This window comes from Scaptodrosophila lebanonensis, unplaced genomic scaffold (genome assembly GCF_003285725.1).
Source record: "Scaptodrosophila lebanonensis strain 11010-0011.00,11010-0021.00 unplaced genomic scaffold, SlebRS2 tig00000092-arrow-pilon, whole genome shotgun sequence".
NCBI classification, from domain to species: domain Eukaryota; kingdom Metazoa; phylum Arthropoda; class Insecta; order Diptera; family Drosophilidae; genus Scaptodrosophila; species Scaptodrosophila lebanonensis.
Genome location: NW_022060566.1, coordinates 4,371,530 through 4,385,541, shown reverse-complemented (window position 1 = coordinate 4,385,541; position 14,012 = coordinate 4,371,530). Strand labels below are relative to the sequence as shown.

General features: G+C 41.0%; 4 protein-coding genes across 4 annotated transcripts in view; 2 read left to right on the top strand and 2 right to left on the bottom strand.

Annotated features, from left to right (window-relative positions):
• Nucleotides 1-8,124, top strand: part of LOC115627212 — a 29,203-nt gene extending 21,079 nt beyond the window's left edge. Inside the window, exons 3-8 of the mRNA XM_030522832.1 lie at nucleotides 224-701; nucleotides 758-968; nucleotides 1,033-1,868; nucleotides 1,929-2,130; nucleotides 2,324-3,446; nucleotides 7,541-8,124. Coding sequence (XP_030378692.1) covers nucleotides 224-701; nucleotides 758-968; nucleotides 1,033-1,868; nucleotides 1,929-2,130; nucleotides 2,324-3,446; nucleotides 7,541-7,720 — 3,030 coding nt within the window. The 3' untranslated portion in view covers nucleotides 7,721-8,124. The remainder of the gene's footprint in view (nucleotides 1-223; nucleotides 702-757; nucleotides 969-1,032; nucleotides 1,869-1,928; nucleotides 2,131-2,323; nucleotides 3,447-7,540) is intronic.
• Nucleotides 4,371-5,198, bottom strand: LOC115627215. Its single transcript, XM_030522835.1, has 2 exons — nucleotides 5,071-5,198; nucleotides 4,371-4,982 (listed from the first exon to the last, which is right to left on the bottom strand). Exons 1-2 carry the CDS (start codon nucleotides 5,168-5,170, stop codon nucleotides 4,438-4,440), a joined length of 645 nt encoding a protein of 214 aa, XP_030378695.1. The 5' UTR covers nucleotides 5,171-5,198; the 3' UTR covers nucleotides 4,371-4,437.
• Nucleotides 8,120-8,729, bottom strand: LOC115627394 (pyridoxine/pyridoxamine 5'-phosphate oxidase). The gene is made up of 2 exons (XM_030523048.1): nucleotides 8,302-8,729; nucleotides 8,120-8,246 (listed from the first exon to the last, which is right to left on the bottom strand). Exons 1-2 carry the CDS (start codon nucleotides 8,727-8,729, stop codon nucleotides 8,120-8,122), a joined length of 555 nt encoding a protein of 184 aa, XP_030378908.1.
• A 261-nt stretch (nucleotides 8,730-8,990) lies between these two features.
• LOC115627213 lies at nucleotides 8,991-12,883 on the top strand. The gene is made up of 5 exons (XM_030522833.1): nucleotides 8,991-9,298; nucleotides 10,711-11,057; nucleotides 11,516-11,860; nucleotides 11,928-12,079; nucleotides 12,142-12,883. Exons 1-5 carry the CDS (start codon nucleotides 9,092-9,094, stop codon nucleotides 12,234-12,236), a joined length of 1,146 nt encoding a protein of 381 aa, XP_030378693.1. The 5' UTR covers nucleotides 8,991-9,091; the 3' UTR covers nucleotides 12,237-12,883.
• Nucleotides 12,884-14,012: the final 1,129 nt, after the last annotated feature.

Below are 14,012 nucleotides of genomic sequence, written 5' to 3'. Positions count from 1 at the left end.
GCGCAAATTTAGCAGCGACGCCAACGCCGAAGTCGTAGTGGAAACACTTAAAGCGATTTTATGGTCATTGACCAATGGCTTGATTGGCTGCCCATCGCTGTCTTGTCACCAAACAAGTAACCATGAATGACACAAGTATTGAACATCGCCTCATTACCGTTACGAATTGTTGGCCAGAGTCGATTAATTGTTGTTTTTGTGCTTCTTTTACGTCTCTTTTCAGGGTATTGTACAAAGCAATCCAAATGGAGTGCGCGACTCAACGGGCAATGGCAATGGCAATGCGGCGGTGGCAGCATCGCCACCCAAAATTTTTCACAACACACGCTGTACGCGGCATCACAAACCACATCACACACACAATAACAATAACAACAACAACAGCTCTGAGCTGACTAGCAACACACAACAACAGATGCTACAGCATCTGAGTAGCAATGGAAATGGAAATGGCAGCAGTCATAACCACAGCCACAACCACACACATAGCCACACACACATGCCGCAGAGTCATCATCATGTCCATCATGGCAGCTCTGGAAACGTTGGTCTGCGACGCAAATCCGAATCGGTTCTATCCACAGACTCGGACATACGCTTTACACGTCGCAAGTTGGGCGATAGTCAGAAATGTGGCTGTGCTGTGATTGCTGGTTTCCTCATCGCTCTCCTTGTCGCCGGCGCCTTTGTCTATGTGGGCTGTAAGTCCATCGACATGAGTTGTAACGAAACGTCATAAACTTATATTACTTTCCAGACACCTATTTTCGTCCGGAGCCTTTGCCGGATCGTGTGTTTCGTGGCAAGTTTCTTGTGCTGAACGACAAGTGGAGCATGGATTTGGCCAATCAGAACTCGCTGCGTTTTCAGCACAAGGCGCGCGATTATAGGGAACGCATTAATCTCACCCTGCGTCGCTCCGATCTGCGTGATGCGTACGAAGGTAGCGAAATATTGGCGCTAGATGGGTGAGTCTAAGATGGAGTTGAAATTTGAGCTCATTATTATTACATATTTTGGTCCACTTTGTAGCAGCGACGATACCAACGACATTGTTGTCCACTTTAACATGATCTTTGACCCGTATGCGGGCTTAGTCTCCACAGGTGATTTGCTGGCGCTGTTTAATGAGGAAATGACGAATCCGCAGCGCCGTTACTTCGCCAACATGACAGTGGATGCGCAAAGCTTAACGATTAAAGAGACTACCGGCATTATTGAGGAGCCTGTGATGTCCTCATCGCCATTGGGTGGTCACGACGAGACCACAGAGCTAATAACCACCACACCACGACCGCCACGTCGCTGTGAGCCGCTCCAACTGAATTATTGCCGCAACGTCGGCTACAATGTGACTACCTACCCCAATTTACTAGGACATGCCAGCTACGAGGAAGTGGCAGCCGATGTCATTGTATTTCGTGAACTTGTCGATGGCGAATGCTTCCGGGAAGCATACGATTTCGTTTGCCGCTTGTTGCAACCGCCGTGTGATTCACACGGCAGCGGCTTGGAGCCCACACCGGGCTCTATCTGCCGCGAGTATTGTGAGGCCTTCATGCTTGGCTGTGGAGGCCGACTGCCGGCACGTTTCAAACAACATTTCGACTGCGAACGCTTTCCAGAGTCGACGGGAACGCAATCGTGCCAGCAGAAACCGCACTGCGTCAACGACATGCAGACCAATGTCCAGAGTCCACGTCTCTGCGATGGGTATGCGGACTGTCCGGATCTCTCGGATGAGCGCAGCTGCACCTTCTGTGCCTCTAACGCCATCTACTGTGGACGTGGCCGGGCGTGTGTGCCGCGCAAGGCACGCTGCGATGGCAAGGCCGATTGCCCGGATGGTTCCGATGAGAAGGACTGCTGTAAGTCAACTAATCAATTAAATTGCTGTGCCTTCAATCTTCAATCGCATTACCTTTCAGTGTCTATAGCGCCGCTGGCCGCGGATTTGTTGCAACCGGAGCCGTTGGTACCCTATTTGTCGCGCTTTTATGCCGAAGGCTTTGCGGTCTTCTCCGAAAAGGGCGTTGTGGGCAAGCTGTGCGCCGAAGGACTCGAAGGCGATTCCAAGCTAATTGTCCGGCAAACTGTCTCCGAATCACTCTGCAAGTCCTTGGGCTATGAGTAAGTTTCCACAACTCTTTTGCTTAAAATATATCGAATATATCGTATATTAAAGTTTTTAAATGTTTATTTGCTAGATCTTAATTGAAGATTTCATAGAAAAACACTTAACTTTAAATATATAATATTCTCATTGGAAAACATTCGAATAAAACATAAAAAATAATAAGCTATACCAACCTGTTGCTTGCAGATCTGTGGAAATATTCGATGTCCAGAACGATACCGAACACTTGGAGGATTATGTGCGCGTGTTGGATCCACACGCGCCCGAAATATCCTTTATCAGGACTCACTGTCCCAGGCGGCAGGTGTTGTATGTGGGATGTGGGGAGCTGCGATGTGGCGTCCAATCCGTGCTCTCTAACACTAAACAGCATTTGTCGCTGCCAAAGATGTCCTCGCCTGGAGACTGGCCATGGCTGGTGGCGCTCTTCCGGGAGGACATACATGTGTGCGATGGCACGCTGATATCGCGGGATTGGGTGCTGACCACGGAGAGTTGTTTTCAAGGACAACCACGGGCCACTTGGATGGCCATATTCGGATCGGTGCGTCTTTCGGCGAAGGCGCCATGGACCCAGCGTCGCCGCATCATTGGCATGATCAAGAGTCCTGTAGAGGGCTCTACGGCGGCGATGGTGCGCCTGGAGACGCCCGTCAACTTCTCCGATCATGTGCGTCCCATTTGTTTACCCGACGCACTTCACCGTCAGCAGCAACAAATCCAGAGACGCGCCTATGTGCCCGTTGCCGAGCGCCTCGAAGGCACCCAACGTCAGGCCATACGATCGGGCAACAATCAGCAGCGACGCCTCGCACAGGAGACCCAACAGTTCTTCCTCTTTCCCTCCCAAGAAACGGATGGCGACAGCAACAGTGCAGAACGCAGTGATGCCCAAGAGGAGCCCGCCCCTAGCTATGATTATTTAGTGCCAGAAGCCTCGCATATGCCGCGTGCCGAGGCACTCCATCAAGCGGAAGTGGAGACGGAGTCCGTGGAGGCAGATCTTTCCAAATTAAGCTCTGTCTATCCTTTGCCAGAACACGCTCCGCAGGTCAACTATTTTGATGCCTCCGCGGCGGCGGCGGGGGCAGCGGCCCGAGCTAACAAGGTAGTCAAAAGCACACAACCTCCCACTGCAGCGCCGGAACAGATTTGGATGAATTGCAACACACTCGGCTGGTCCAGGCAGCGCGATCATCTGCAACGCGTCCAACTCAAAATTGGAGACATGGCGCCGTGCGAGAACGTCTCCATAGCAACGGTCAACTCCATGTGTATGGAAGCCACCTACCAAAAATATGACTGCACGGTAAGTGATCGAGAAGTTATCCTACAAGAATTAAGTCTAGACGAATTATAAAGACAGTGATGGGGTTTTTAAAACTAGTTTTATTGCCCAGTGCTCTAAACTTAAACTTTTAAAAGATGGGTAAAAAGTTTGAATGTGGTTAACAGGTAGAAGTAGGCGTATAAGACCCAATATTACAGGTAAATACGGATGTATGTATGGACATACATAGGCATGTCCGTCTGTATGAACAGCGATACCTTTTGAATCATAAAACCTAGCGGCACTGAAATATCTACATAGGAGCATATGTTTATTACAAATCCATTAGAAAGATCGGGCCATAAGTCACTCGCTGTAGTACAAATTATTGAATATATTCTGATGGAGGAATCTTTCGCAAATAAATTAAAAAATTAAAACGTTTTTTTTGTAGTCTGCAATAATTGTATATAGTCTTTAAATTTAAAGTCGTAAGCAAAAATTGCCTGACAATTACGAAATTCGCAAACTTTCTTCCAAACAATTACTTGCATATAGAAATTTGTTCGTTTTTTTTTTACCACCTTGGTAACTTTTTTCGTCTTATATCTATATATAGATTGATTGCAAAATTGCTTTTTTGTATAATTATATGGTTGATTTATAGCACATACTATTGAGTCAGTATTTCCATATTAAATTCAATTCAAATTCTTAAATTATTTTGCGAAATTGAAAAACGAAGTGAAATCCATTTTAATAAATTAGTTCAAAATCGGAAACGAAAAAGACTTGTGTATAAGTTTTTTTTAATTATACATAAATAAATGTATGATATACTCCTATATATTAAATATTCTCTTTACATACATATATAAATATATACTAGACTATATTTGAATTCAATTGTTTAGCGACTAAAAATAGGAACTTCAGTTCAAAATCTCAATAATTCTGTGGGTGGATTCATCTTAATTCTAGTTATGTACAAAAAAAAAAAAAACAATTTGGTTTGCTCTGCTCGTGCATCTTAGATGCGTATGAAGCGATGGGAGCTGGAAGTGGTAGTCCTCATCAGGTCCAGAGATTCGCGCGGCTTTCTGTGTAACATGAGGCGAATACGCTTCGCTTGGGGTTCCTCATTATGTTGATTCTGTTGATGAGATCGACGTGCTTGGTCTTGGGCGGATCTTGACCTCGTCTGCTCCAATTGTTGGCATTGTCGCTCACAGAGTACTTTCGGGAACACTCCAAAGAACGCGTTCTGGCGATAAACAGGCACTGCCACATAGTCGAACTCCTCCTCCTCCTCGCCTACCGCTGACTGCTGCTGACCGTCAGCTTCGGCGGGCTGTTCGCGACGACGTTTGAGCAAAGGCAGCGTCGCTGTCTCGACATGTTCCGTAACCGCTCTTCGCAGCTTATTCCAATCCAGGCGCAAATAAAATACCATTTCGGGGCACGGAAAGAGCAGCAGAAAGCATTCGAAGAGCTTCGGTTCAAAAACGTATCCCTGGCCGTTGGTCAGCACCAATCCGCGACGCTGCTGTGTGGGAATGTTGAACCGGAAGCTGGCTGCGAAAGCGGGCAGGGAGAAAGAGGAAGAGGGGGGAGATAGAGTGTTAAGTCTCGTTTTGATCAATTGGCTTCTCACACAACTTACCTAGCGCCATAATCTCCATATAGCTTTGGCCGGCATCACAAATTATGAAATTCAGCTCGCCTTGATAGCTGATCTTTAGGCAGTTCTTTATAGCCGACATGATGAAATTGGCTAACAACACTATATGCACATATGTATATGTATATATGTATTATTTCACTTTTATCGCGTTAATATTCTCACTATCTGGTTTCCCGCTTGTGGGTTCCGCTCACCACCAAAGTCTGCGCTTCAATAAATACATTGCAGTGAAGCGGCATTTCTTTTATACACAAACAGTTACTCTCTCACGCACACACACGCACGCACTCACACACTCACTCTCTCACCCTCTCTCTCACTATCTTTCGTGGCTTGGGCGCACTGTGCGTGCAGCTGCACTCTACGAATCGAGGGTCCCAGGTAGAGCGCCAGCGCCAGCGCACGCACTCGCCTCGATCTATTGTTCTTCCCATTCACGCGGGATGTTTCTAGCATTTTCATACCCTGAACCCTCCAAAAAGGTAAAAAGGGTATATTCTCTGTGTGCAAACGAATGTAACAGACAGAAGGGGACATATTCGATCGTCCATTTGTGCGTCTGTCTGTATGATGAACGCAAAGATTTCGGACCCAAACTCCTCTTTTCTTGAATGCTGTCCACAATTCTACAGCTATTAGTATAATTATCAGCATTACAGCCTGGTTACGAAAGGCCTTCACATACATATATCTACTTCTGACAGTTCATTGTAGTTATCTTCCACAGCATCTATCCACCTCGCTGTCCCCTGCTTCTTCGACAGCCCAGTAGTTCCTTCTAGATCTATCTATCTTTATTTATGGGATTTGATAAAGCGTGTTATGCTCACAGATTTCATTAATGTTTCATGTACGTCGTTATAACATAGGCTTAATGTATTAAATTTCATTAATGTTTCAAGTTTGTCGTTATAATGTGTGTATGTGTGTCATGTGTATATATGTGTAATATCCTCTTAATAACAATATACATATATTTACATATGTATTTAATTTCTACATATTATATTGAACTGCATTCAGTCTTAGGGCCATATGTAAGTGTCGGCTTTCCAATTCTTCTATGTACATATGTATGTATGTATATACGAAATTTCAAAGCTACATTAATATAAAATTTTTTATATGTATGTATGTTTACGATACATTATATATATATGTATATATTTATTTTCAAATTTTATTCAAATACGTCGACCCTAAGAACATTTATTTAGCTAATTAATTTGTGAAAATACATTTAAACATGTTTATTTTGTAGGTATAGTGTATTTCCTCGTCGGGCTTGACTAGCCCTAACACTCTCTAGCGTGTGTGTGAGCGTGTGACAATAAACGCACGTGCGGGGGGAGAACGAGAGCATGAATGACTGTCCAGGCTGCCTCTGCCTCTACCGCTGCTGCAGCCGCCGCCTTTGTTAGCGTGGTTGTTGCTGTTTTTGTTTATTACTCATACATTTGTTGGTCGGGCCGAACGATTCAAAACAAACGCGTTGCTTCATGTCGCGTGTGCATTAGACTGTCTCATGACGTCACGGACTAGCACACAGGGTGTTCAAACAGGAGCCGTTTGTGCAGTTGTGTGCAAAAACTTGAATGTGGAATTCTGTCTAAAATTTCAAAAATATTCTCTATTTCATACTTATTTACTTTGTTACTTTTTCAGTATTTATATACATATATATGAAATTAGAGAAGTTTTTTTTACCCTAAAAAGAATAAACAAATTAAGGAAAAAGTACTATCTCAATGAAGCTATTTTTATAAATACTCAAGTGTTTACTAAGATACGATATATCAAAATTGAAGAATTTAACAAGTTTGGCAATTTTCAATATCAATGAAGAAATGACGCTATGATTTAAACCAGTTTAATATTACAAAATTTTGTAATGTGCACAATAAGAAACAAATGCAAAAATTTAAGTTAAAAAAATTTAGTTTCTTCGTTTGTGAATTCGACTATTTTTTTAATATCGATTTCGGTTCAAAGATGCTTTTCTACAATTTTAAAATTAAGTTTCATGAAGGAACAACAAACTTTTAACTTAGCTTTTAAGAAAAACAAAACAACAACCTAGATTCCTAATATTGAATTCAATTTATAGTCGATTACGTTTCGGAGATGATTTAAAACAAATGCTAATGTAGATACAAATCCAGCAATGATTAGAAAACGAAGGAAAATTTAGGTTTAGACGATGCTAAAACAAAACGTATTTATTAGTAGCTACTCGTATATTATTCATAGTACGTTTCTGAAAGTTATAATGGATTTGAAATAAGCTACGAAACTAGTGTTTCTGCTGGGTTAGACCTGCGACCAATAATTTGATTTCGATTTGAATATTCCACATGTCTTACTTTTTTTAATTGGAACTCATAATCATGCAATGCCATTTATCTATGGGAAGGAATAATACAAATTTGTTACCTTTTATTATTTACAGCAAGAGGAGTATTCGGGGGCGCCTGTGCAATGCCTCATACCTGGAACGAATCAGTGGGCACTCATTGGTGTCTCATCGTGGCGGATTGCCTGTGGCCCGACGGGTGTAGAAAGGCCGCGAATGTATGATAAGATCGCCTCAAATGCCGCCTGGATACGGGAGACGGTGAATGCGGTGTAGCTGCCGCGCCCTGCATTTTGTAAAACAAGAGCGTAATGATTTCAATAGGACGCTGGAGTATATATTTATTTGGATTCTGGTGTGGCAAACACTGTGTATTATGAATGTAAAAAGAAAGAACAACAAACAAGACACAACTTAAACATAACTAACTGCATACTACTCTATTAATTATTATTATTTTTTTTAAAAACTGTTTTGTGTAATATTTATTAACTATTTTAGTTGTATTCTAAACAAAAGTGAAAAGGACGAAAAGAGAATTAAATTTAGATTAATTTTAGTTGATGTAACTGTGTAATAATTTTGTTTGTAAAAAGCGAAGCGAGCCCATTGTTTTGTTGCAAATTGTATCGGTTGAATAAAATAATGAAAACATATATAATTCGCTGCTTTCGTTTAGGTGGCCACATGCATGGCCAGCCATTGCCCATTGTCCTGCCGACGATATTGTACCCGATCCGCAATTGCTCCAACTCCTGCTTTTAGGAAGTCCCAGCGCTCTGGTTGAAATTTGAATGCCGTGCTATGGAAAGGGAAAGATGAGTGTTGAGTTTGTAATAATCAATAAATGCACTTACTAGGTGTCTGGGCGCTCGAGTGGTCTACCGCTGCTTAAATGCTGTCTGAGGCATTCATCGTGCTTGGCTTTAAGCTCCTCATACTCAACCGGCTCGCCGCAGGGAAAGACCAAAGCACGTATGCGAGTGGCAAGCACCTCCTCAGACCAAAGGGCGTCCAATTCCGATTCAGCCAGCTCCGTAGCGGTGGCGCCCAAACCACGTACCTGCCAGACACACGGTTCAGCACCTTCGGCCGGTACCATCAGCTTTGGCCAATAGAATGTAAAGCACGCCTTTGGATTGGCCTTCAGGTTCTTATAATTGCGCGTGAAACGTTGTGTCACGTAAATAATGCCGTTATCATTGGACAAACCACGATATATCACCGTCCGATTGAGTACGCCGTATTCGTCATCAACTGTGGCCAAATTCATGGTTTGCGGCATTGTGGGATTTCTATGTTTCAGTAGTTTTTGAAGAAATTCCACAGGCTCTCTCGGAGAGTCATTAATCCTAGACACTTCAGACTCGGCCATGTCTGCGAATTATGTATTAATAATGAAATTGTGGTAATTCTGATTTTGAATTTAACGAGCGCTGCATAAAAATTGGCAGCACTGCGCCATTCACGCAACTCTGTACCGGCTGATTGCATCGATTATCGATAGCATGGCTGGCAAGCTTATCGACATAACAAATAGAATATAAAAAAAAAACACAGCCTCTATGGCGAATCTGTAGCCAACAAATACCATGCACATCCTGTGGTTGTAAGTGTAAGTGTAAGAGAAGGAAGTGGCGGGCAGACATGACGTCCATACTGGATATGAAATCCGGTCCGCCGGACTATTGGGCCGAAATAAGTAACTTCTTTTTGCCGCTTAAATATCTCATAACAAACGACCGCTTCGATGCGCTGGTTAAAGACATAGACTTATCTTACCTGATAAACGCTGTGTTTTGGATCTTCGTAACGTTATCCTTGGGCTTTTGCGGCTTTCACCGTATGTTCCACGTAAGTCAGAGTACAAGATTTGATATGCACCAGTAAATACAGATCTGACAGTGTTACGGGTACGGGCGATGCACTGCATTTGGGTGTGCATTAAAATTGTTTTTTGCATTTATAAATAGAATTGGGCCATCGGCTCTACGAATGGCAAAAACAAAACCACTGAGACATCGTGGGCGACTTCTGCTCCACCCAAGATAACATAAGTTATTGAGACCGAAGTTCATTGGTATTGCCGTGCCTATTGTATGTACATATATACAGATGTATGTCCATATCACATCCTCATACATATGTACGTATATATAATGCTGAACGTATGCATTAGAGCACTGCATGCATATGTACTCTTCTCCCATTATAATTAAATACACATACATATATACACGAGTGGAAAAGAGTGAGAGAAATTGCTATTGTTTGTCTTTCTCGTTTCTGTGGAAATGACAATTTCATCTGAAGCGTCCCGATTTATGATCACATACCTTTTTTTTATCTGCTTAAAGAAAACATTGCATTTGCTCAGTCTATTCATTTGCATTCTCACACATGCATTAATTTATTTAACAAGGAACTGACATGTTTGTCACAATTTTTCCATCCAATAAGATTCGAAACTTTAGAGAATATGAGTGTAAACAAATAACCCTTTTTGGAGCCTAGTAACTGAGATGAAAATAGGGACTTAAGCTATTCCTGCAAAGGATTCGTAACTTTTAACATTTAATTAGGCTCTTCTATTTTATTTGTTCCTTCAATTGAATTAGATTTAGAGTAGATTAATAAGTATTTCAAGTTTAAACCCCTTTTTTATACTCATTTGCCGCAAATTTACTTTTATACTAAAATTGTACATACATACATACATATGTATGTATGTATATAGTTTGTTTGTCAATTTGTGGAACACTGATAGCCTAAATTGACATTTATTCTATTCGTTCACTTTATCTGAAAAAAAAACACTCTTAAACTTGAAGTGCTTTCGAACAGTCGGGCAATTAAAGTCTTAAGCTGCGGTCAGACATGCAAAAAATTTGTGCACTAAAACCTAACAAGTACGTCTGCTTACAGCAGAGATCAGAATTGTTGTTGATTGAAGCATTATTATATTCATGACACACCTGTCTTAATCAATCGAATGCCTGTTTTTTCGAAATCACTTCGGCTGCGTTTTTAGAGTGGAATTTTCGTTCAAGAGTCATCTTTATTTGCGATCGGCGTGATGGAGAATGATTGATTGATGTGTAGAATGGACTGCGTCACCCTTTTGCCATGCATACTCCTAATATGTATCTATTTGTACATATATAGTGCAATTAGTTGAATATGCAGTCAATTATCGAATCATTTACAATTGACATTTAATTGCACTCTAGTCTCTTCACTTACAATTTTGTTTGTTTTTTTTGCAGTTTTTTCTCAAATCGTCGAATGTTAAATACTTTAAACGGAAACAGTTTGCGCGTCTGATTTGGAATATCGCCTTTTATGCCGCCTGCTCCCTGTTTCTACACTTCTATAACGAGTTCATGATCTTGCCACAGCTGATGAAGAATCAGGGACGCTATTCGCTGTTCCACTCGTCCGAGAATCTCATTTTCTACAGATCGCAGCAGTATGAGAAATTCGAATTCTATTCAATATTCATCATCACCTTCTACCTGCATGGCGCGATGCTGGACTTCAAGGAGGCAGATTTCCTAGAGGCTGCCTCCAAGGGCGTCTACCTGTTGGCGCTGCTGGCTATTGATGTTTACAAGTGCGTCTTAGTTTTTACAATATTAGTTGTACATATACCCAGTACCTAAGTCTAAGCAAATGTATGTCACAGGCACAAACATGTCCGTCTGCCCATCTGTACGACTGTATGAACGCCGAGAACTTTTTAACCATAGCAGCTAGGGACACCAAATTTAGTATGTAGAATTGTGTTATCCATACGCAGAGCAAGTTTATGACAGACAAAATATAAGCTCATTATTTTATATAGCTCCTGTAGGATCGATCGTTGCAAATACCATTTTGTTGTTGCTTATTTCGATATCGTAAGTTCAGTATAATTTATTATATGAGTTTCTTATAATCTCCAGTCTTATCAAAGTGGGGTAACAATATCATATAGCCTGGCATGGGAATGATTAGTACAGCTAGGGTGATTTTAGTTGTTTAGTTCTTTACAGTTCTATCCATTGTTTGATTCATTTGTTTTGCTTGCAGATATGAGAACTATTTTGTTGGCTTGAATCTGACGCTGGGCCTCTACTACATACTCACGGAGTGTCTGGCCTTGGTGGCTTTGCAGAACTCGAAACGGAATTGTCTGATCTATCAGATATTTTTAGGATTCCGTATAGCGGCCTGGTTGCATGTTTTCATCAACTTAATACCCTTTAAGTACTTTCTGCCGACGCTGTTTGCCAAAAACTTTAAGTTGCCACTGAATGTGGCCATATGGTTGTGGTATGGCTTATCCATTTGGAATTCCCCAGTGCTTCAATATTTTTATCATCAAATCTATCATACAACACCATCGGATTGTTCCGGCGAGGGGTCAGCAGCCAAGTAAGCAATCAATTGTCACACTCCAAATAAATGCTGTGCTTAAAGAATTTCTGCTGCTACATTTTAGGTGCATCCTGCTGAAGGACTCTAGCGAGTTTCGGCATTACAAAACGCTGAAGAAGGCCTACATGGAGGTGAAGTTGGCCCACGAACGTGCTACGGCCAGCTCCATGCCGGCCACTGAGTCGGCATCGGCAAAAACTTTTCAGGCCATCAAATGTAAATGCTCGAAGTTAGCGCTTCAGTTGCGTTTTTAATTGAAAATTTATGACCTATTGCAGGCGTCATGATGTTGAAGCGCAAACTGAAACGCATACGCGAGGGTCGTGGCGCCGAACCGGAGGATGAAACCGAGGAACTATCCGTTGACTGTTAAGACTAGCAATAACATGACAACTGAGCGGCACAAAATGTACACAAAACTAAAGAAAGAGAAGAGAAGAAAGAGAGCAAAAGGACATGAAACTATTACCTACCTGCCTGCCCCTTTTCTCGATGGCAAGACGCGACTTGCTGCAACACTGACTATAAAAGACAAAGTCTATGCTGGCTACGCTAGCTAATTACTAACTTTAACACTCTAGCACACATATTTATCTATATGCTATGTTTATGAGGAATCTAAAAAGTGGGCGTTATATGAGCATGTGGATTCATTGTGCTTTGAGAGCTCCGTTTCTATCCCAGTATTCTGCGCAGTTGAGCCCAAAGAGTGAAATATTTTCCAGTATAACACACACACACACACACACACACATACACATCTAAACACATGCACACCCACATCTATCCAAACAACAATGTACTGCTTAGTTAGGCACTAACCTCTATATCTGTAATACAATTCTTCTCACATACTTTTATCGTTTAGTTTAGAATACTTAATGCGCCTCAGCTGCGCTCACCTTAATAATGTTATTTATTCGCTGTGACTTATGACATATTTAAATATTGTAGTTCTTAGCTGAAACTGTTAATAGAATATACCAAAAATAAATAAACACCAATGAGCATTAAAAAATACACACTCGTTTTTTTTTGAATATTTTTCCTGCTTTATTGATATTTGAAAAGAATTTTCTATTTGAATTTTCGAATGGCTCTTCTCATTTTGTTTTATTATTTCGTTTCTTTTTTGTTTTTGTTTTCGTTTTCTTGTTATGCCATTATAGCTAACTTATTATTTGTTTTGTAAATAAGTAGTTTCTGTTGTTGTTTTTTATCGTTGCTTATTAGTTCTCCGCTTCGTTTTACATAGTTTCTGTTTTCGTTTGCCTTATTTATGTTTTAATGTTACTTTTCTTTGTTTGTGTGGCTCGCCTTGGCGCTTCGTTCTTATTTCATTTCTTAGCTTAAATTGTTTGGTTTTCTTGGGGGCTTTCGTTCATTGTTTTCTTTCGTTTATTATTATTATTTTTGTTCTTGTTGTTGTTGTCTGTTTTTGTTTTTGTTTTGTGTGTTAAAAATCCATGCTAGTTACTATGCATTCTTTTTGGCATATTTGCGCTGCATTTTTTTTTTAAATTTAATTACCATAATTCCAATTTGATTTATGTATTCAATGTACATATGTATGTGTGTGTGTCTGTATGTGTGGGTGTGTATGAAAGAAATCTTTTACGTACTTTTAGGTGCGACGAAACGCTTCTGAGGATTCGTGGCTAGAGAGATTATTATAGTTGAATGAAATTTTGTGCTTTTGTGTGTCTCTCTCTTTCTATCTGTTTTAGAGCCTTCCTCCTTTGTGCACATTTATGTTAAATGGTTGTGTGTGTGTGTGTGTGTGGGTGCTTGGAGACTAGACTGAATCGTTTTGTGCAATGGATTTTACAGAGTTAAGTATTTTGGTTTTCGTTCATATTAGAGTTAATTTTTTTGTGGCCCCTCCTGCTAGTGCTGTTGGCCAATTAGTGCGAGTGAAGGGCACCTTGGGGATAGCAGATAAATCATCTAGCAGTGTGATTAATTGGCACTATCGATCGAATGCTTCAAATATTACACTGCCAAAATTATTGCATGTTTTAAAATCTTTCAAGTATTCTCACAACATTTTACTAGTATATATCTCTATTCAGATATCAAGTGCATTAAGCTAATTCGATATTCGAGAAAAGGTTTGCTATTGTTTCAAACTGAATACTGAAGCTAAGGT

Excerpts from the sequence above, each read along its gene's own strand:
- LOC115627215 (XM_030522835.1), bottom strand. The coding sequence starts at position 5,170 with ATGTCGGCTATAAAGAACTGCCTAAAGATCAGCTATCAAGGCGAGCTG. Across the intron at positions 4,983-5,070 it reads TATGGAGATTATGGCGCTAG|CCAGCTTCCGGTTCAACATT; the intron begins GTAAGTTGTGTG and ends CCGCTTTCGCAG.
- LOC115627213 (XM_030522833.1), top strand. The coding sequence starts at position 9,092 with ATGACGTCCATACTGGATATGAAATCCGGTCCGCCGGACTATTGGGCC. Across the intron at positions 9,299-10,710 it reads GCTTTCACCGTATGTTCCAC|TTTTTTCTCAAATCGTCGAA; the intron begins GTAAGTCAGAGT and ends TTTTTTTTGCAG. Across the intron at positions 11,058-11,515 it reads CTGGCTATTGATGTTTACAA|ATATGAGAACTATTTTGTTG; the intron begins GTGCGTCTTAGT and ends TTTTGCTTGCAG.
- LOC115627394 (XM_030523048.1), bottom strand. The coding sequence starts at position 8,729 with ATGCCGCAAACCATGAATTTGGCCACAGTTGATGACGAATACGGCGTA. Across the intron at positions 8,247-8,301 it reads CTCGAGCGCCCAGACACCTA|CACGGCATTCAAATTTCAAC; the intron begins GTAAGTGCATTT and ends CCCTTTCCATAG.